Below are 21,495 nucleotides of genomic sequence, written 5' to 3'. Positions count from 1 at the left end.
ATATCATAGTCTAGATCTTGCCGCTAAAGTAAAATACCTGCCTGAACTGATTGTGGTGCTAATATACTCGTCCGTTGACTTCTCTGCGCATGGTCAAATATGCGACCCGACCAATCTCAAACCAAACTTCTACATCCACCTCAAAAACATTGTCCACGGCTCCACAACCACCACTGTTGAGGCGTACTTCAGTGGTAATGACACCAAACTCTTCAATTTTATACCAAAACGCATCCGATACAGTCTTTTTGATCGACATTCCTACATCGATCGCACTAGCACAGGAACTGGCCCAGGAGCCGCAGCCGCAGTCAACCCCCAACAGCAACGGCAACACCAAGACAAGCACAACAACATGCCCAACTAAACATACACATAAAAGAAGACGATCTTACTCTACTGAACCAAGAAAAGAGCCTTACCCAACACCACCAGAACCCAAAACACCTGCGAAGCGCGGGAAACTTCTTGCAAGGATCCCGCTTTCTGAGAGGGAGCTTTATGATGAGCTTGCGCCAATTTTGTTTGATGCTTTAGCGGATATTAAAGCGAGATTTCGCTCGGATTCAGGGTCTAGCAATGAGTGGTGTTTTCCTAGGTTAACTCTCCCGGACCCTGAAGCTGGAGAGAATGGGAATGGGCCTGATTCTACGGCTTCTGGACGGGATGCGACTGGTACTACGCAGAAAAGTCAAAATACCCAGCCAAAATGGGTCCTAAGTAATCTACGTCCTGAAAGACGAAAGAGACTCACGAAAACGCCAGAGGATAGGAACAGGAAGAAAAAGAAAAATCCAGCTTCCGTGAACCAACCAAGCTACAACAATGATAACGATGATCAAGAAGAAAAAGGTGCTAAACACCAATTCCACACCGCATACTTCGGCCTCCAAAACTCTCAACGCGGGCTAGGCCTGGCGTTCGACGAGTACGACAAGACGCAGAACCTGGTTCAGCCGCCTTTGATCCTCGCACCGGGGAGAAATATCTTCGTCGACGAGGGCGAGATCATCAATACCGTTGTTAAAAACACGTCGCGGGAAACTGCTACTGTTGATGCGCGGAGGTTCTTCTCGGTTAAGGCGTTTAGAGAGAGGGGGCTTAGTTTAGACCCTGACCTTGACCTTGATGTTGATGCTGATGCTGGTGCTGGTGCTGATGTTGATGCTCTCGGGGTAGCTTACGCTCAAGCTCAGGATCAAGTTTTCTATATCCCGCCTCTCGCAACATTCATCCTAACTACCCTTCCTCTATGCCCCTCAGCACTATTGCAAGAGTATGGCAATACAACACCCATACCGCACCTCTCACCAGACCAGAAATTCAACCTCATCCTCCTCGACCCGCCCTGGTCAAATAAATCTGTGACTCGAAGCGGACACTACAAGACGCAGGCTTATTCTGATACGGAGTTGTTGACGGAGTATATGTTCTCTGTTCTTGCTGTGCATGCGTATCAGCCTGGCTCCTGCACCCCAGGCAATGACAGCGGGAATGGAGATCAGGTTGGGAATCAATCTGATATCTCAATCGCAGCTATATGGACGACCAACTCGGTTAAATCGCGAGAAGCAGCGTATACCGCTCTTGCAACGGCTGGGTTCGTCGTCATTGAGCAGTGGATTTGGGTCAAGACTACGTTGGACGGACGACCCTTGACGCCCATTGACGGGCTTTGGCGGAAGCCATATGAGGTTCTTATTATCGGCCAGAGGAAACGAGAGGGTGAGCTCGGGACCGACCGTACCGTCAAGCGAAAGATTATCGCCGCTGTTCCTGACGTGCACTCCCGAAAGCCGAATCTAAAGGAGGTATTTGAGAGGGTTTTCTTTACACGGCAGACTCAGATTGTGGATGGTGCTACTGCTGCGGCTACAGGGACTGCTGATGGGTCGTTGCAGATACAGTACTCGGCACTGGAGGTGTTTGCGAGGAATTTGACGGTGGGTTGGTGCGCTGTCGGTGATGAGGCTCTTAAATTCAATGCTGAAGGGTGGTGGGCTGATGATGAAGAGGGTTGATATGTACTATATTTCGGTCTGCACTTGGTTTAGCTGGTGAGGTATTCTCTGATCTGTTGTCAACATGACATGGATAGATACAGCAGATGATCTAAACATTATGGGGAAGCCAGATCTAATAACTACACCACAAGTATGCCCTGCATATACATTGATGGATTCCTTTACGCAGTCCCCGTAGGCAACCCCTCAATGCCTAATCAAAAACACCCCCCAAACTAACCAAACTAAACCTCAAATCCCCCTCCCCACCCTGCTTCTCAACATCCAAGAACCGTCTAACCCCCAACTCCAACGCCCGCTCACTCAACGCATCCTCATCCTCCCCCAACACCCCCCGCTCAAACGGCCCCTTCCTCCTCCCATCCAACTCCCACAACTTCCCATCACCCCCCTTAACAAACGCCACAAAGTGCAAATCCACATCATCCTCGGCCCCAGGAGCCTTCGTATCGCCCAACTTGGCCGCATCCGCATGCGCGCTTTCCAGCGCCTTACTCTCATACAACAAGTCCGCTCTCGGGATAGGCGCAAGTCCTTCCGCATCCTTCAGTAACTGTTCCAAATCAGACCCCGGCAGAATATGCCTCTTCGCTTCACCGTTTGCAACAGCGTGTAAGAGTCCAATAAGCCCACATGCATTGCGGATCGTCTGCTTAAACCACATTACTGGTTCAGACGGTCCGGAGCCTGTATATTCGGGGATATCCTTGTCCTCTGCTACGCGCGAGGCCTCGTATGTTTTTGAGACGGGGAAGACGAGGAGAAGGGCGTGCGAGGGGCGGGGGACGAGCGCGAGGAGATCGGGTTCGTCGAGGGAGAAGACGTCTGTGAAGCCTAGCGAGGGGGAGAGGCCGAGTTGGTGGACTAGGTGGGACATTACTTCGGGGTTGTTTTCTAGATCAGGGATTTGGTTAGTTTGGGATCCTTTTTGAAGGTGGTTGCGGCTGGTTGGGGATCGATGGTGAGGCGTACCGAGGGGCACGAAGGCCTTGTTGTCTTTTGCGACGTCGGGGTTTCCGGCCATTGCGAAGGTTCTTTTCGATCGACGCGAGGTGATGGAGTGTCCGATGGGGGTGAGATGAGTATTATATGTAGATGCGAAAGTGGTGTTGATGTTGGAGAGTTGGTGAGGGGAGAAAGAGGTGTTGCGGGGTTGAAATCGGACCGCAAGGCGGAGACAATTTAATGGCGCCTATGAGCTTATTGATCAAGAAACACAACTTTTATGAAAGAGATTCATCGCTAGATATGATCATAGATCCGTTATTTGTGATTGTTTGTCTATTTAGTCTTTACCGGTTTGGAACCCTGCTTCAGGGGGGCATAGATATCCGTCCATAGCTCGCTGGCTTTCCCAAGGTGGTAAGTCAAGCTGACATCTGCCATACTCGCCTCGTCGTCTCCACAAAGAGTCTCCAACTGCGAAATGAGATTCTCCAATCCGAACGCCTTTCCAGTAGCTTGTGTCGCACCTGCTTCAAGCATGACATTGACAATGTGAATATGGAAGTGGTAGTAGGTTGGTTGGTCTGGAGGACATTAGCAGAGTGAACAACAAATGAGGGCAGAAACTTACAATGAACATAGAGCTTCAACTGATCTTCCTCAAGATCCGGATACATCTTGGTCGTCCCCTCAAGCACGCGCTTCCTCAAATACTTCAACCAAGGTACATGCTTCTTTTTCAAATCCCTCAAGCTCCAAATGTCACGTCTCTGCACAAGAGCCAACAAATGCAATGATCCCATGGTCTTGCGATCCCAGTTCAAATCAGGCAACATAAGGAACGCATCCTCCGCGCCATGCTCATCGTCCCTCAGTATAACATCTTCCTGCTCTGTCCGACCCTCCAGGATATTGAACACCCAGTTGAGTCTGCCCTCTTCTCGCTTAGCTTGCATATAAGGACGGATATAGTCGCGGTAGATCTCCGGCGTCTCGGTCACCATGCGCAGCACTTGGTCTGAGTACTTTTTGATGTGCTGCTCCGTGCACGGCCAGATGACGTTAAGCTTGAGATCATGCGAAGGGTGTCCGTCAGCGTCTATTCCTGAGGAGGCAAGGTACCAACGGTAAATGTCGTTGTCGCCGAGGTTGTTGATGCGTGTTATCGAGGAGTGGAAGGCTTTAAGGACAGCGAGAGACTCGGTTGCGAATGCGGTTCGTTCGGCGATGAGAAGGCCTTGCTGGTTATCTATTGTACCGAGGAGGACGATTCGGCGGCCATTCTGGTCTGGTAGTGTTTTGTTAGTTGTTGTTTCGGTGTTGCTTGCGGGGGCTGCAGGGTGTATGTTTCTTGCTCTAGGTTGGGCGTACCTTGCTTCAGAAGCTTACTAACCTCGAACTTCAAGATCAACGCTTCAGCGTCAGCTTTCGAGTTGTCGATGGACGCCATTTCGAGGAATTGAGGTATAGAACTGTATATGTGTTGAGGTTGGGATTCGAAAATGTTATCGGTCTTCGGCAGAACAAGTGGGGCGGTCAAGCTTATCTACGTCCTTATCGAGATTATAAAAACAATCAACGGCATGCATTCTGGCTGCGCTTGTTTCTGGTATCTGAGAGGCTATAGCTAAAGCTTATGGTTGGGTATCAAGTAGGCGCGGCGGTTCTTAGCCATAGACATTATAGAAGATCAGGATGTGGAGTATAGCCAGAAGAGCCCTTCTCTTGGCATCCACAAGCGTGCGTAGTAGTCGCCTGGAAGTGGCACTCGTAGTATCTCATTGTGACAGAGATTTACCGCTCTGAGATTGGACTCCTCGGTATCCGAAACCCGGGAAATGTATTTCCTCGGTATCTTGAGGCCGATATTTGCTTCGTATGCCTTGACTGCGCGATGCGCAGGTCCGCAAGGACGTCGAACCCCAATCGGTTCAAGTCGAATTCTTCTGACCGTTCTCGGTGTGCATCTATATGTCGGATCAGCCTCAAGGCCGTTATAAGACAGGAAGACAAATAATATACCGCTTCAGCAAACTTCACCCACTCCTCCACGCCCTTGACGAATGAATCATCAGCAGCTGGAATCGTTTCATGCCCCCATACAATGTATTCTCCAAATGTAGCTCGCTTCTCCAATATTTTCACCGGCTCGGCCTGTTCGCCTTCCTCGTTCAATATCTCATTGTTCGTGGTAGATGGTATTTCGCGATCTGAATGCGTTGCCACAACCCCTGGTTTTATAATTATCAGAATGTCCTGGCATACTTGTACGGACGGCCACCTACCCTCATATCCCTCCGGTATCTGCACGCGTCGACCCCGTAGCTTCCGTCCTCGAAAGTATGCCGTCGGAAGATCCTTATCTTGGAGGCCATTAGAACGAACGCGGCGATTTGGGTTTAGCGCTTGCTCACCTTTCTCGTCCGCGACAGGCTTCCAATATCGGTCTATTGAGTTCACCGGGCCATCATGGTGTATACGACAGGGGAGAATGTTGGGCGTGCAATTGCCGTTGGACTGGTCCTCAGATTCCGACGTCTGTTGTTTAGGTTTGATCGCGAACATCATGGGTTCCTCAAGTAAAGATCTATTTGCTTTGTCCCAATGGTGTGTTTCGTCACTTTTCAACTCGCAATACGCCAAGAAGAGTTCTGAATTAGAAGGTTGGATGTTCTGGACCTCTGGTACAAAGGTTTGGTCGATGCGGAGAGAAGACGCGACGCGCAGACCGCGTAAAGTGGGAGCCAAGCCAAGCCTAGCTTACCTATCATAGCCCAGTCAGTGCTATCGGGGACCACTTACCCTGTACTTCTACCTCTTCTACCTACTCTTCTGCAACTGTTAGCTGCTTTGGCTTCTCGGTTTCCCTCATGTTCCCGTATCTCAGTGGAATGAGTAAAATAGAGAAAGTTTTTCTCTTATCATACTATCGTCAACAGAGGAAATGCTTTGTTCATCTTCACTGCCTCCAAACACGAAACATAGAAACACATCAGACAAACATTGTTCTTATACATAAGTATCCCCTCTGGCCTCTTCATATTCTTCTGCTTAGACTAACCCGTGAGGCAAATCTCCATCAGTCGACACAGTACTATATTCTTTTTTCCGATGGGACTGCTTCGAGGATCTGCGCTCCGCGCTACGTACCATTATGTTGTGTATCCAGTCACACACAGGTAAATTGGTCGTTTCGATAGCCTGCCTCCTGAATTAGTGCAGCAAATATCTGCTTACCTGGACCTTTGCAGCATTTGTTCACTGCGTCTTACGTGCAACTACATATCAAAATGTGCGTTTCGGCATTTCGTATCCCAATGTGGGATTGGTGAAATCAAAACGGATCTCTCAACAAGATCCTTGATGAACTTTCAAGCGTTGGCCAGGAACCCAGAGTTGGCAGCACTGGTTCATACAATCATGTTCGTGCCACGAGAAGGATCATTCTCCTATGGAAGTGGCATTAACTGGACACGAGAAATCATCAATAATCCTAATTTGCCCCTGCGCTTCTCTGAACCTCAGCTAATGACCTTTGGCTTGTTCTGGACACAAGTCATATCAATCAATGGCGAGATATGCCTCGGCATTTCATCAACTGCAGTCATATTGGATTACACAACAGCTTCCCCGTGTCTACTTAGATCCCTATAGGCAGAGGCCTGTTCAAGTATGATTGTGAGAGATTGTCATCCCTTGACGCAATAGTAATCGTTTTCGCAATGATTATGGAAACAGACTTGGACATGAAATCAATCCGCATCGATAACACTGCAAAAAGTTATACTAACGGTAGGGACATGGTCATAAAGGATTCACTCTTGGATCAGCACATTCTCAATCAGTCTTTCTTTTGGCATGGAAGATTCTCAGGAATATGGTCTAAAGTCGAGTCACTCACTATACGCCACGGTACACTGTTCTTGCAAAATTGGATTTATTTCCGAGAGCTGATCCAGAAAGCCGCGAGTCTTCGAGAGTTAAACCTCGATTTTGATTACCACCAAGTGCCGTCTTCTTTCCTGGAAAAATTGTGCAATCGGCCCTTCCGTTCCCAACTGCAAAGCCTGTCACTTAGCAACTGTCTGGCGGTTTGGGAAGGCTCTGATTTCCATCGTTTTCTGCGCTCCCATCGTGAGACCCTCCAGAAGCTACGCTTCGAAAGTGTGACAACCATTGGTTCCGAATGGTATCTTGTTACCAATAGTTTACCACGGGGGCTCTCTGCTCTAAAAGAACTTTCGTTCACGAATATAGGACTCAAGTCCCTCGATGCAGACACGTTTCACTTGATCATGTTTGGCTTCATTTTTTATCCGGGGAATGGGATTGTAGACCCATCGAATGGGTTCCTTTATTCATGTCCAATGTTCGGAGCTCGAACTACACACGCTGAGTACTCGGGCCCTGACATGAATGCTGCAGTTGTCATACTTCAAAACGCGCTAAGTCACTAATATAATAGTCTGTGGAGGTAAAAACAAAAGCGCTAGCTTCGATGACACAGGCTCTTTGGCAGTCATGCCGAAGTATATTGGCCGTGCCCGAGTTTGCTCTGGCCATTTTCTTACTGCAGCTCACTAGCTTTATATCTCAAATGATCATCGGGCTAGGAACGTCAGATCAAAAGAAGGGGCGGTGGGTTTTGGTACATATAGTGACTAGTTTACTTTATAGATGCTTCTAGCCGAAATGTCGATCAATTGGTCACAACCGGAAGGTATATGATAAGCTTTTGAATTCTGGGGTATATTGCATCTGAGAAAGCTTCCAAAAAAGGATTTCACCTCTTACGCGTCTTCTTCTTCTTCTTTTTCTTCTTCTTCTCCTCGCCTCCATTCTCTTTATTCTCTGGCGCAACTCTGACGGGCCATTTCTTCGAATGCTCCCTCTCAAACTCATCCTTATCCCGTCGATAAAGCAACATCGTGGCCTTGGCATCTTCCACACTAGAATGCGCTCCATCCTGAATCTTTAGTCCCAGAAACTCGGACGCCAAGATCTTTAGTCGCGGCGATCCTCCGCCTGCAATCTTCCGATACGGAGGGTGCTTGCTCGTATCTCTGATATCCCGTTTCGGGTGGCTAAGCAATAGAGCGTCCAGGTCATTCCGCAGCGCATGCCCGACTAGGATTCGACCGTCTAGAATCTCGCCGACTTCTTTCTGCACGTGCTCCAGTGTCCTCGCTTCGATCATGTGTTTCGGTAGGATTCCGCTAACGTATGTTCGCCAGTCTGTAACCATTTCTTTGGGGCGCACGTAGGAGTCGTAGACTTGGTCGCCGTTATAGTTGACCAAACTGATTCGGGCAAGCACCGAGTCGTTGTCGGGATTTGGACCCACGCCAACCATTTCGCAGTCGATTGCTATGTATTTGCCTAGTTCGACACTAGAAAATTGTCAGTAGTGGTTTCATGAGAATAACTGGTTGGTATGTGTATCGAAATGCTGCACTCACTCTTTCGACCACCCAATATTATCCTTCGATCCTCCGCTTGTAACATACTGCGAGGTAGTTTCTTTCCCCTCCGCCTGGGTCTCGGACATGTTCTTCCGTTTCTTGGGGACGTATTTCGACTGTGTTTGCGTGGATGCTTGTGTCTTCGAAATTCGATCTCCCTTGCTCTTCTCCTTTGAACCCTTTGCGACAGTAGAAATACCAGTCTTCCTCTTCTTCAAAGAATCATCCTTCGTGTTCTCTTGATCAGACCGCTTGCGCTTTGGCGCGGACGAAGCCGCGGAGTCCTTCTTGAGTGTCTCCTGCAGCTTTTTCCAGTTGCTGGATAGCGACTTGGGTTCCATTCCAATGCAATAATCTGAGTCCAAGTTGGGCGTTATTGCATGGTGGACTTGGGAATCGGATTGGAAGTTAGGATTGATCGGCGGCGGAGGGAGAATGGAAGAAATTCATGTTTGCGGGTCTAGGTTGGCTTATCTCCGCTCCGCGCTAAGACTAAAATTTCCTGTGGTAAGGTTGCGCTGAGGCTTTGGCCTGCTTTGACCCACTTGGGTGGTATACATTTGGGATTCGAGCACGAGGGAGGACATTGAAAACTCACTGAGACAATGATTGTCATTGTTTAGAGTAGCATTACATCGAGATACGAAAGAGAAGACAGAGCTTATGCGAAGCCTAATGAAGAATGACTTTTACCCAGTGCGCCTAAACGTGATATCTAGAAGAAATTATGTACGAGTGCAATTATAGACCAGGGACCTTGAAGTCCTTGTAGGCCCATTTCTCCGTCACCTCCCGCTTGGCCTTTCTGGGCTGTGTAATGGGTCTGCGAGCCTCCAACTTGCCCTGAACAATCAACGTCCGGAATCGGTCGTCGAGGAGGTTACCCTCTGGCTTCAGCAGACGTAGCGAGTCTTGCAGCTCATCTGGTAAGACTACCTCTGTGTTCTTCTCAGGGGCACTGGTGAAGTTAGTACCGAAGCAGATAGACAGCGATCATAAAGAACGTACCTTAGTCTTCCTCCCAGAGGTCTCCGGCGTAGCTGAGTATCATCACCCTCATTAGAGTCGTCAGAATCGCTGTCCACGCGTTCAAGCTCTTGGTTCTTGAGACGCTCTGCGATAGCCTTGGCTTGAGCGACTTGATCCTCCTTCTTCTTCTGCTGTTCCTCCCACTTGGCTTGCCTCTCAACCTCCTTTCTTCGCTTGATCTTGTTCCTCTGTGTTTTCGTCTTTCGCTCGGGGCGCTTCTTGTTCAGCCATTCTGGCTTCTCGTACTCGCTCTCGAAGCCTTCCCAGGCACTCTCATCGTCCGACCTAGCCTCGCCATCGTCTTCCTGGCCCTCGGCAATCAGACGCTGACGCTCCTGCTCCTTGCGCTCCTCCTCCAAACGCTTCTTCTCTTCCTCAACGGCCTTTTCTCCTTGCTCTTGCAACAGCGCATCCCAGTCTTCGAAAGTTGGGTTGTAACTCGTACCAGCAGTCGGCGCACGCACAGCTGGAACCGCCTTTCCATTCGCAGCAAGCGAGATAGGAGCCCGCTTCAGGGTATCCGGCAGGACCTTGGCCTTGGGCTTCTCAAGGTAATCAAACTGAGGGTCGTCATACGGCGTAGGATCCGCCTCATCGGCCCAAGGATCGAAGATTCCAGCAGCACCAGTCTTCTCTAACGGCTTGCCCTCCTTAGCCACCTGCTTCAAGCGGTTCCATTCCTTGCGACTAACCCAGTCGCTTTTGTGCTTCTTGGTCTTTGGTTCAATGACACCGTCTGTCACTTTTGAGTTTGTACGCTTGCGTGTGTCGACTGCGGTAATTGCTGAGCGCTGTGCGAGGATTTCGTCTGCCTTGAGAAGCTTCTTGTTTTGTTTCCGGTGGGTGTCGCGGAGTTCGGACGAGCCTTTTTTGTCGATAACGAAGAGTTCTTCGGAGGGTTGTTCTGCTAGAACACCACTGTAAAAGTCTGTTAATATCATGCGGTGTCGCTGGATAGTAAACATATGGGTTCGTACCCTTTGATTTCTTCATCCTTCAACAGTCGGAGACCCTCCTGCACCTCCGTAACATCCACATTTTTTCTCCAAGCCTTCTTGCCCTTCCTCGAGGGCTGGCTAAACTGCCGGGGCGCTTCAATCGTACTAGACATTCTGACAAATCTGCCTACCAGAGAATCAAACACAAACAAAAAATCCGACCCAGTTCCTGTGTTGATAAGAGTCGTAGATCGCCCGAAACTTTTTTATCGCTCGATCAAAAATCTGGGTATTGCTTATGTAACAGGGCGGGGAGGCTAGATGCGCCTATCGCGCTAAACCTGTTGCGCGCCTACCGCGGACCGTAGGCTCTTGATGAGCCTTCTTCATCACTGCTCGCCGCCCCGTCTCCGCGTGCGTTGTTCTCGACACCGGCCAGCTTGCCTATACTCGCTGCAGCTGAGCGTGCTTGATTCTATCAGACGCTGATTCCAACTTTTGAACTGTAATAACGACGGTCTTGTCGACCCTCAGCAGCCATGCCGGTCGTCAAAGGAGGTGTTTGGTAAGTTTCAATGTCAATTCATTAACTTTTCGAGCTCGAAGCTAACAGTTCCACTCCTAGGACGAACATTGAGGATGAGGTTCTTCGGGCAGCGGTAAGCCTATATACACGAATCTCGATGATGCTTTCGATTTTCACACAATCGCGCGACGTACTGACATTTCCTGCCCTCCTCTAGGTCTCGAAGTACGGTCTAAACCAATGGGCGCGTGTCTCCTCACTCCTCGCACGAAAGACCCCGAAACAGTGCAAAGCGCGATGGGTGGAATGGTTGGACCCGGGCATCAGGAAGGTGGAATGGTCTCGGGAGGAGGATGAGAAGCTATTGCACCTGGCCAAGTTGATGCCGACGCAATGGCGCACAATTGCACCTATTGTTGGGCGCACGGCAACACAGTGTTTGGAACGATACCAGAAGCTTCTGGATGAAGCTGAAGCACGAGAGAACGATGAGCTTGGTCTTGGTGGTCCCGGGACCGAGGCTTCTGCGCCCAGTGCGGATGATGTTAGGCGTTTACGGTATGTACACAAGTTCGTGTGAAAAAGGTCCATCATTTTTGCTGATGATTACTAGGCCCGGTGAACTTGACCCCGATCCTGAATCAAAACCCGCACGTCCGGATACCATTGATCTTGATGAGGATGAGAAGGAAATGTTGAGCGAGGCGCGAGCGCGTCTTGCTAACACACAGGGTAAAAAGGCCAAGCGCAAGGCCAGAGAGCGACAGCTAGAAGAATCGCGGCGACTTGCAGTACTTCAGAAGCGCCGTGAGCTCAAGAATGCCGGTATCAATATCAAGGTGGTTACCCGGAAGGCGGGCGAGATGGACTACAACGCAGATATCCCCTTTGAAAAGCCAGCGGCACCTGGATTCTACGACACCGCCGAGGAAGAATCCCGCAATGAGCGGCAACGCGAGGCGTTCGACCCTCGAAAACAGCAACTCGCAAACAAGCGCAAAGGAGACCAGGACGACGAAGCCGACCGGAAGAAGAGGAAGAATGACAAGGGTGGCAACTCCGCTGCCTTCGCCGCTGCTGCTCGGGCAGGGCAGATGCAGAAGATCCGTGAAGCCGAGCAAAGCAGCAAACGGCGATCACTTGTCCTCCCTGCACCCCAGGTCAGCGAAAGTGAAATGGAAGACATTATTAAGATGGGAATGGCGGGTGACAAAACCAGCAGGATGGTTGACGATGGAGAAGGTCCTCGAGGTCTCATTGGAAACTACTCTGCAATGGTTGGGGGTACACCAATTCGAACACCCAGAGCGCCGCCAGAGGAAGATCACATTGCGAACGAGATCAAGAATATTAGAGCCCTAACGGAGACTCAGTCTTCGCTTTTGGGTGGTGAGAATACACCATTACATGAAGGAGGATCATCTACAGGTTTTGAGGGTATTGCTCCTCGCCGTCAACAAATCGTCACACCAAACCCTATGGCTACGCCTTTTCGACAAGGCGGCGCAGTGGGCGCGACACCTCTTCCTGGCGGCGCTGGCCCCGGAGCCACACCCTTGCGGACACCTCGTGACCATTTCTCACTGAACCAAGAAGTTGGCGGCGGACAGCTTATTGGAAGCACGCCTCGAGAAGTCCGGATGCAGGAAAACCTTGCGCGCCAAGGCATTCGTGGGAAGCTTGCAACACTTCCCAAGCCTAAGGAGACCGAGTGGGAGTTAGAGGAAATGCCATCCGAAACGGCCGAGCCATCTGTTGCAGCAGAATACAGTGAAGAAGACTCAGCAGAGCGAGATAGAAGGGAGCAGGAAGCTCGCGCGCACGCAGCCGAAGCCGAACATAAGCGCCAGTCGCAGGTCTACCAACGCGGCTTGCCCCGGCCTGCTGTGCTTGATATTGATGCGTTAATGGAGCGGGCGTCTCATGTAACAGATGGAGTCACCGGTCTTATTGCTAGAGAAGCCGCTATCCTTATCGCCAACGATGCGCGCAAGTTCCCAGTTCCCGGTGCCAAAATTGAAGGCAAGCCTCGAAAACTCGAGAGACTCGACGATCGATGGCTGGAAGAAGCTCGTGCGGCCATTGCAGCAGAGGTCTCTTCCTCTGGATTGCAAGAGTGGTCACAAGAATTTGACACGCAGTTGTCGTCGAGTCGCGACAATGTTCTTCCTGGCCTATCTAGCTATGCTGGCGATGAGGAAGAGGATGAGTACCAGCAAGAGCAGCGCATGATTGGCGTCTTTGATAACGTACAAGCGTCTCTTCTCGCGACGGCCGAACAAGGCAACAAGCTCGAGAAAAAGCTTGCTCTTCACTACGGTGGATATCAAAACCGGGCAAAGATGCTCCGGAACAAGGTCACCGAAGCCCACACAGCCCTAGAGAAGTCAAAGGACGAGCTTGATGCTTTCCGCACACTCCAAATTTCAGAAGAGGCAGCTATTTCAAGAAGGCTTGAGAAGCTGCGTGAGGATGTGGCCTTTGTGATGCGTAGGGAACGAGAAGCCCAGGAGCAATACCGGTCGAGAAAGGAGGAATTGGACGAGCTGGTTGGGGGCATGGCGAACGGTTGGTAGAGAAAGTGAGGCGTGGATATATGGAAGCCAGTTCAGTACTGTACAGATTTACAATGTATTCTATCCTCATCGCTTCTACCTCATCTCAGCATAATCAATAGATCGTAGATACCACCACCATCATCTCTACCGTAACCCTTACGACGTCAGGTCACGACTACTAAAAGCGGACGGGTAACCACAAACTGGACTGACTGCTCAGGCAAAACCGCGAAGGCGGTCTCTCTCCCGCCCCTTCCAACACTCGATCCTGCAATCATCGCCCCAAGAGTCTGGCGAGGTTTCCATCGCAAAAGTTGCCCATAAAGGCGGTTCCATCTCTCTTTTCAACTTTGATAGACCGTTCACCAGCTTTAGATTATCATGGGCGCCCACGGCGAGGCCACGGGAACCCCGGACCCCGTTGACAAGGGGTTTGCCACGCTCAACACGCTGAAGTGAGTTATTCTGGACCATGAACATTATTTTAACTGCGATATTTGAACTTTTCGCCATCGGTTTCTTCGGTCGCGTATGCTAATCTGGGCGGTAGGATCGGTACGAAGGCTATGGTCCACAAGGTGCGTTGTGCAGACCTCTTTCGCTGCAGCTTTTGCGTGGATCACGTGATTATCTCTGTATAGACTATGGACGCTAATATTTTTATAGGATGGGGAGTTGCGAAAGGCGGAAATCCTGTCTGTTAAAATTAAGCAAAGTGGTCGCATATTCTAGTAAGTCGTTATCTACTGGTTCCTTGGAATACTGTTATTAACCATGAGTCTAGCGTTCATTATGTCGACTTCAACAAGCGTCTGGATGGTATGTCTTACGGTGAAAGTGCCAACGGACTATTGTACTGACAACATCTAGAATGGGTGCCCTCTGAAAGACTCGACTTGTCTAAGGAAGTGGAATGGCCGCAGCCCGAGAAGCCCGAGAAGAAAAAGACTGGTCCTGCCAACAAAGCTCCTAGCAAGAACAAGCGTGTCAGAGCTGGCAGTCGTGATGTCTCCGCCACTCCAGACCTCCTCACAGGCAAGAATGCCAATATCGGCAAGGTGCCTCGCCCATCAAAAGCGGGTGGGAAGGAGAACCGGGGCGACGAGACTCCCCTAAACTTGTCTATCGTTGGCTCTGAAGCCATATCTGCCGACGGCACTCCCAGAGCTGACTCTGAGGATGTTGAGATGGCGGACGCCAGTTTTTCTGATGCCAAGGAGATTAAAGAGGAGAAGAAGGCCTTGGGCAAGGTTTCACGCGAAGAAGAAATCGAGAGACTTCGTACCAGCGGTAGTATGACACAGAACCCGACAGAGATCCACAGAGTCCGCAATCTGGATCGACTTCAGATGGGCAAGTTTGACGTCGAGCCCTGGTACTTCTCACCGTACCCTGAATCCTTTTCCGACGCAGACGTCGTCTACATCGACGAGTTCTGTCTCAGTTATTTCGACAATAAGCGCGCCTTCGAACGCCACCGCTCAAAGTGTACACTTACGCACCCACCCGGAAACGAGATCTACCGCGACGACAATATCTCATTCTTCGAAGTCGACGGCCGCCGTCAGCGAACATGGTGCCGCAATCTCTGTCTCCTCTCAAAGCTATTCCTCGACCATAAAACCCTCTACTATGATGTCGACCCATTCCTCTTCTACTGCATGTGCACTAGAGATGAGACAGGATGTCACCTTGTCGGCTACTTCTCTAAGGAAAAAGACTCCGCCGAAGGCTACAACTTGGCTTGTATATTGACACTACCCCAATACCAGCGGCGCGGATTCGGAAGACTACTCATCTCGTTCAGCTACGAGCTCAGCAAGCGCGAAGGCAAACTCGGTTCTCCTGAGAAGCCTCTCAGTGATCTTGGATTGCTCGGGTATCGTCAGTACTGGCGCGAAACCCTCGTCGAAATCCTCACCGATACGGGACGTGAAGCGGTCAGCGAAAACGAACTCGCCGTGCTGACTTCCATGACGGAGAAGGATGTCCATGAGACACTGGTTACTTACAGGATGCTGAGATATCACGTACGTTTCTTTCTTTCCATACCGCCCCATTTATCAACTATGCAAGAAACTAACAACCAAACAGAAAGGAAACTGGGTCATAGTACTAACAGACCAAGTCGTCGAAGAGCGCAACAAACGCCTAGAAAAAGAAAAGATCAAGGGAACCCGCAAGATCGACCCTGCCAGACTCCAATGGAAGCCCCCCGTGTTCACTGCATCGAGCCGAACATGGAACTGGTGATGGTGCAGCGTGCAATGTTCAGCGGTAGTTCTCGTTTTTTCTTATTCTCTATTCAAGCAGTCGATCTTGTACATAGTATAGTTATTTGGCATTGTTAGGAGGAATCAGGGGGCTGGCGGCGCGGCGTTCGGGAAGGCGATATACCTGGAACTGGAGTATTGGGTTTATATCAGAAATACATTCTACATTAATCAGACATCGATCCTTATGGTGGGGTTACGTAATTCGCTGGCGGAGAAGCCTTTGTGTGCCCAGAGCTCATGCGGTTGAGTCGCCATAAATATGCATTTACTATCTACACATCTAGGTTTAGGTTCCATATACCTAGAAGAGGTAGATACCCTATACAAGTATTCCCCAGTATGAATGAATGAAACTCTGTACATTTTCGAGCCATACACTGGGGTCGTACTCCGAGCACCCCTAGGACGACTCATTAGAAAGGGAAGGGAATATGAAGATGCATCCATTCTAAGCATAAATACACTTAATCTGTTCCTCACACATACATCGGGGGGATAACTCATGTACACAGTCAAATGAGAATAACGCAGCATGCAAGCATGCATGTAGCAATATCGGCGTATTCGTACGGAGGATCAAGCCCGACAAAATAACTTATCTATCGGACATCTTGGCTGCAATACTACAAAGTACAAAGAGAGAAGAGAAAACGAGGAAAAGTCTGAATCAAGCAAGCCATGTATATCAACACCGGCATGAAAAGTTCGGTTCCATAGGGAATATTGTACGGTAAGAAGGGAGAAACGGCTAGTAGTAAAGTGAAGTAAAGTAGACGAACAATGGATGGATATGCTAGTAGTAGAAGAAGAACCCCGATTCCGATTCCGGATTCTGAATTCGAATCTCATCTGGTTGGTTGTAGGAAGTTTCCACTGCAGGCGTAGCGTAGCTCATTTCATTCAAACACGCAATGTCAATGTCAATGTAAATGTACGTTAAGACCCGAAACCTGAAGAGAATACTGATTGATGATGAAGATGATGCTCGAATTAAGAAGGAGTAAGGTGAGGTATGGTGGAGGAAAGAGGAGCTCAATGTGTCTTTCAATCTATCTATTTCTTTTGATAGAGGAGACAATTGACGGGTGGTTGTTGTAGTCTGTTCAACTAGCTAGTTTACTGAGATGAACTGGCGGGAGTGGCTTCCCATGATGTTTTTCGTGTTTGGCGCTGCGTCTGACTGCTGCCGTTCGTTTGTTGGGAGCCAGTCTTTTTGCTGTAGCTTGAGCTACTGGTCCCGTCGCGTGGCTTGGTGTTCTTGCGAGGTTTGAAGGGAGCCGGTCCGCGTGATCGAGGGTTGGAATGGGCCCCTGTCTTCCGCGGAGCGGCTACTGCCTTTGCGTCATTTGCGCCCGGGAGTCGGATAAAGAGCTGGTAGGATCCAGAGATATCCTTCTCGCCGTAACCAAACCAGAAAGGCTCGACGCTATGCACTTGCATGGCCTTCAAGATCTTAGCACGTAGGCGGGCTTGAGATGGTGCTGGTGCTGCGTGCCAAGCGGCCGGAGGAGCCATTGTAGGCACACGTACAACAGGCAGAGAACCAACTTCACGGTCCTCAAACATCGCCTCTGCTTCCTCGACTTGCTTCGCGGTCAACTCGCCGTCCCCTGACTGGGCTTCCCCATTGTAAGGGAGAGAAACCGAGGGGGATGCGATGTGCAGTTGCACATCGAGGGGCTCTTTCGACGCCGACGAGACAGCCAAGGCATTCCGTTTCTCTGGCACGGTCTTCTTACCAAAGAGGGTGTTGATCCTCTCTTGCCAGTTTGTGGGGCCAGGACGTGTATTCGCAGCAGCCATAGCAGCGAATGTCGGTGGCGGAGGCGGTGGAGCGACCACCTTCGGAGGAAGCTTCACGATTGGTTTCGGCGTGGGAAGATGTACCAGAGGCCTGCTGGAATCTCCATAGTACACTGGGTGAGTCGATACCTCCTCGGGAGGTGGCGGCGAAGGACTCCTGTAATAATCCACTTCTTCATACACCGGCTTCCTGTTCTCCGTGACCTGGGGGAAGAATCGTGAACTGCGAATAGGAGGAACACTAACAATAGGACGTGCATGAGGTTCCGCAAAGGGAAGGGGTCCAACAGGATGCTCGAGACCGGTGAGGGGGTTGGGAAGTGGGGGGTTTCCATCTGTGGACCTGGAAACACCGACGACTTGCCTCTGTCCAGCCTGGTCTGTTGAGCGAACCTGTCGCCAAGTCTCATTGAATGTGATTGGAAGAGATGGCTGACTTTCACGCATGGCGGCCTCATGGCGCAACTTCTCGTTCTCCTCAACCTCGCGCTTCGAAGCAACAGAGTGGAAGTCATGCCAAGCAGCCGTGCGGGCTTGATTCAGATGCTGTGCCCTTGGGGGTCCGATGGGCCCGGGGCGAGCAATTGGACTCAAGGAATCATAGGACGCATGTCTAGCTTCAGGGGACGGCAGCGGTGACATTGCTGCACTTTCCTGGGCGGACCGTGTGGTCGTGGGGAACGATTGAGAGCTAGGTGGAAGTGATGTCTGATCTAGGCCGAGATGGTTCCGCAGTCCTAGGTCTCTGAAGCCCCCTAGGCTTGGGTCAAAGATACCGTTGCCTAACGTCTTGTCGTTGCTCAAAGGCTTCCATGGATTAGACAGAGCTGCGGGGCCAACGAGTTTGGAATTGGCTACCCAGGGGGTAGGGTAGGTTGCGGCTGCACCGATACTGCCCCTCCATTGTGGGTTCTCTTCATCGACCTTCTGCTCAGCGGATGTATCTCCGATCGGCGCTGGGGGTTCCTGGGGTGGCTGAAGCCCGTTCACTGGGACCGTATCTGCTTCTACCTTTGCCTCGGAGACGCGTCTGGCATTAGGCGCCGGTGCAGGCTTGTCCTGGCCTCTTTCCCTTTCTATGAGCTTCTTCACAGTGTCTGGATGATGGACTTTCATCATGCCATACTGTTTCGGAGCCCCAGAAGGTTCCGGCACGGGAGGCTTTGGAGGCGACTGAGCATGGCCAGCAGTTGCCGTCTCAGCCTTGCTGACCTCTGGAGATTCCTTGCTCTTAGGCTTGGGCTTTTCAGGAGGAGGGCCGAGAGCTTCAAGCTTCTGCCGAATCCTCTCGCGTTTTGCAGCTTCCTCTTTCTCCTCCTGTTCTATTCTTCGCTGTCGAGCTTCCATGCGCTTCTCCTTCATAATTCGCTCTTGCATGGCAACGGCGTCTTCCTGAGGTGGTTGGGGCACTCCAGGTTGCCCATCCGCAGGAGGGACAGCCGGCGGCTGAGTGACTCCAGGGCCCATATGAGGAGCTCTTTCTGGCACATGCGCATCTCTGGCAGGCCAAGAAGGTCCATGTCCATGCCGCACTGGGGAGACATCGCGCATCGGCGGCTCGCCGGGGAAATGCTCTCGTGCTTGGAAAGGTGGCTCAATCATCCCATTCACCTGCGAACCGCGCCTAGCCTCGAGTGGTCTTTGAGCTGCGTCCGGTCGACCGATCGACATCCGCCGACCAAAGCTTCCACTTCCACCGCTGACATTGGACGACGTTCGTCGTCGAGGCCAGTGTCCACCATCTTGCGCACTCGTTCTGTGAGTCTGGAATGCAGCAGAAGGCTCCGCGGGGCCTGCGTGCTCGCCTGGAGCTGCGGGCCGCTGTAACACGGAGGGAGTGCGGAAGTTCTGCTCATTGCGATACATGCCACCTTTTCTCGTTTCCGGAACCGGCTCATAACGTCCGGATCTAGAATTGTATAGCTCTCGCGTTCCCGGGTGCCCTTCCTTCCACGAACGGTTGAAGTCGTCTGCTGCGATTTCCTTGGGCGCAACAGGTGCACTTGGGCCCTCGTGGGCTTTTGATTCCCTGAAAGGAGGCCGTACTTGGGGTGGAATTTGAACAGGTGGGTTGACCGGAGAGGCTCTGTCGATAGGCGGAATCGGAGCCCAAGGTGACTTGGTTGGAGGAGCTGGGCTTGTAGATGACGGGACAGATCTCTCATTGCTAGAACCCTTGGCGGAGAGAGTTGCAGTCCTCGATTGCCGTTCTGCGTTAGCACCCAACCTAAGAACTGTGGGATTTGGGCCAATAGATGTGACGGGTTTTGCAATGTACTTCGGAGGTTCCTTGGCCGCGGGTATTTGTTCGACCGGTGGGAATGGTTCTTGTGTTTCCGCCGTTCTGATCGCCATCGGTTGCGAAGCTGTTAGACCAGGCTCTGGGTGAGGTTGCTCGTTCTTCAGATCGGTCTTGGTCCCATCATTCCACTCAATAGTATCCGGGGCCCAGTCATCCTCGTCATCATCGATATCAGCCCATTTTGACTCGGTGCCGCCCCCATCTTCTTGTATCCTTGAAGTCATGTGAATCCCATATTGCTGTTTGAGCTCCTCATCGGTAAGGTGTTTCGGTGGCGTTTGTTGGGGCGCTTGAACATGGAAATAATAGTTAGATGTAACTTCTTGTAGCCACGTCGATCAGGATGTCTTACGTCGATTCCTATTCCAAACCTGGTTGGGGTCGGGTCCGCCACCTCCAAGCCTGGCGCCGCTTGCACCTGCCTTTGATAATGATGTCAAGCTGCTCGTCGTCTTCGCGACTAGACGAGGTCTCGGATTCTGCAAAGGTGTTCCCAACGGAGTCCCGGTGGACAGAGGAGCTGCCTAATGTTATGATCTGCGTTCGGTCTGAGTCCAGGCGACAAGTACATACTCTTTTCAGGAACTTTAGCCACCGGAGGTGTACCCGGCGCTTTGGGAACGGAGAACTTTGCGAACGAAACGGGCTTGAATGTTGCCGGTCGTTTGGTTGATCCAGCACGACTGTGGACTCTGCTTTCCGTTCGACTCGCATCTGATTCCGAACCACCCTGAGACGCCGTATCCTCCCCTCCATCTGATGTTGATGTTATCCCGTTCATTTCCAGTACCTTCGTTGCCACAGACCCTGGTCCCTGTTTCGAAGCATCCTGTATCGGAGTCAGCCGAGGCTCCGGATGCGTATCCAGAACACTCACTGTAAACGTTTGTTCTCCGTCCTTCTCCCTGTCGCTAATACCCGTCGCTTGCGCCATAGGCAGTTTCTGGTCTTCTGGGTCAACCTTTGTCTTCGTTTCGGATGATGTTGTAGTAGTGTTTATCTCCCCCTCGTCCCCTCCAGCAGATTTCTTGTCGGTAGTGCTCGCAGGAACGTCGGAAGGCGATGGATCGCCGCCCGACAGGGTCAGATTTACCACATCGTGGCCGTTCCGCTCTGCCATAACAATTCTCGAGTCTGCGCGGACAACGAGATGCGACATCCGTTAGACATGTGTTCTGAAACAGTAAATACGCAAACGCGGGGGCGACGGGGCTTCACACGACACGGGCAGGCAACGAAAAGGGTTCGGAGGGTACCTATTGTTAAGGATCAAGAGTCGCCACGGTTGAACTGTGAGCTCAGCTGTCTGAGCAGAGAAGAGCTCCGAGCGATCAAGAGGGCGGCGGATGGTGAATGAGGCTTGTGGAGCACAAGGACTGAGACTCGAGGGAATGACGGGTGACGGAGCGAGCTCTTAAGGACAAAGGCGACAGCCCACAGTATCCCTAAAGGGAGATCACGATAGAGTGGCTCTGCTCTGGGTTGATGATGATCGGGTGATGGCTGCACTGCCGTGACTGATGATGAGTGATGGTTCAGGTTCCAGAGGCTAGGGTGGCTGTTTTCGGTTAGCGTGGTTACGCCGCAAAGTGAAGCAGCAAACCCTGTGGCTGGAGCCAGCCGCGGAGTTGA

At 51.1% G+C, this 21,495-nt stretch overlaps 8 protein-coding genes across 8 annotated transcripts; 2 read left to right on the top strand and 6 right to left on the bottom strand.

Moving 5' to 3' along the window:
- The first annotated feature begins 139 nt into the window (after positions 1-139).
- BDV14DRAFT_174583 (MT-A70 family) lies at positions 140-2,296 on the top strand. The gene has a single exon (XM_073768915.1). The coding sequence runs from the start codon at positions 198-200 to the stop codon at positions 2,019-2,021; it is 1,824 nt and encodes a 607-aa protein (XP_073627641.1). The 5' UTR covers positions 140-197; the 3' UTR covers positions 2,022-2,296.
- Positions 2,218-3,048, bottom strand: BDV14DRAFT_190138 (ubiquitin carboxyl-terminal hydrolase; the record flags this gene model as incomplete). The annotated part of the gene is made up of 2 exons (XM_073771297.1): positions 2,218-2,918; positions 2,997-3,048. 2 exons carry the CDS (start codon positions 3,046-3,048, stop codon positions 2,218-2,220), a joined length of 753 nt encoding a protein of 250 aa, XP_073627640.1.
- Positions 3,049-3,159: 111 nt separating this feature from the next.
- On the bottom strand, positions 3,160-4,553 carry BDV14DRAFT_174581 (putative mRNA decapping hydrolase). Its single transcript, XM_073768914.1, has 3 exons — positions 4,341-4,553; positions 3,601-4,257; positions 3,160-3,553 (listed from the first exon to the last, which is right to left on the bottom strand). Exons 1-3 carry the CDS (start codon positions 4,417-4,419, stop codon positions 3,306-3,308), a joined length of 984 nt encoding a protein of 327 aa, XP_073627639.1. The 5' UTR covers positions 4,420-4,553; the 3' UTR covers positions 3,160-3,305.
- On the bottom strand, positions 4,554-5,683 carry BDV14DRAFT_174578 (ribonuclease H2 subunit C). The gene is made up of 4 exons (XM_073768913.1): positions 5,384-5,683; positions 5,255-5,332; positions 4,992-5,200; positions 4,554-4,936 (listed from the first exon to the last, which is right to left on the bottom strand). The coding sequence occupies exons 1-4, from the start codon at positions 5,535-5,537 to the stop codon at positions 4,901-4,903; spliced, it is 477 nt and encodes a 158-aa protein (XP_073627638.1). The 5' UTR covers positions 5,538-5,683; the 3' UTR covers positions 4,554-4,900.
- Positions 5,684-7,752: 2,069 nt separating this feature from the next.
- Positions 7,753-10,571, bottom strand: BDV14DRAFT_190135 (uncharacterized protein; the record flags this gene model as incomplete). Its single annotated transcript, XM_073771296.1, has 5 exons — positions 7,753-8,359; positions 8,429-8,786; positions 9,181-9,389; positions 9,440-10,378; positions 10,438-10,571. 5 exons carry the CDS (start codon positions 10,569-10,571, stop codon positions 7,753-7,755), a joined length of 2,247 nt encoding a protein of 748 aa, XP_073627637.1.
- A 366-nt stretch (positions 10,572-10,937) lies between these two features.
- Positions 10,938-15,735, top strand: cef1 (putative cell division control protein (Cdc5); the record flags this gene model as incomplete). The annotated part of the gene is made up of 11 exons (XM_073771295.1): positions 10,938-10,963; positions 11,024-11,057; positions 11,142-11,482; positions 11,538-13,496; positions 13,537-13,540; positions 13,858-13,937; positions 14,033-14,060; positions 14,149-14,213; positions 14,267-14,301; positions 14,353-15,512; positions 15,559-15,735. 11 exons carry the CDS (start codon positions 10,938-10,940, stop codon positions 15,733-15,735), a joined length of 3,909 nt encoding a protein of 1,302 aa, XP_073627636.1.
- Positions 15,736-16,198: 463 nt separating this feature from the next.
- BDV14DRAFT_74464 (uncharacterized protein) lies at positions 16,199-16,740 on the bottom strand. Its single transcript, XM_073777422.1, has one exon. It carries the CDS (start codon positions 16,605-16,607, stop codon positions 16,335-16,337), a length of 273 nt encoding a protein of 90 aa, XP_073627635.1. The 5' UTR covers positions 16,608-16,740; the 3' UTR covers positions 16,199-16,334.
- Positions 16,199-21,381, bottom strand: BDV14DRAFT_174569 (uncharacterized protein). The gene is made up of 3 exons (XM_073768912.1): positions 20,437-21,381; positions 20,216-20,383; positions 16,199-20,152 (listed from the first exon to the last, which is right to left on the bottom strand). The coding sequence occupies exons 1-3, from the start codon at positions 21,020-21,022 to the stop codon at positions 16,875-16,877; spliced, it is 4,032 nt and encodes a 1,343-aa protein (XP_073627634.1). The 5' UTR covers positions 21,023-21,381; the 3' UTR covers positions 16,199-16,874.
- Between the last annotated feature and the right edge of the window lie 114 nt (positions 21,382-21,495).

Source organism: Aspergillus stella-maris, assembly GCF_047715825.1.
Source record: "Aspergillus stella-maris strain CBS 113639 unplaced genomic scaffold BDV14scaffold_31, whole genome shotgun sequence".
Lineage (NCBI taxonomy): Eukaryota > Fungi > Ascomycota > Eurotiomycetes > Eurotiales > Aspergillaceae > Aspergillus > Aspergillus stella-maris.
The sequence above is the reverse complement of the archived record's forward strand: the minus strand, read 5'-3'. Positions and strand labels throughout refer to the sequence as shown.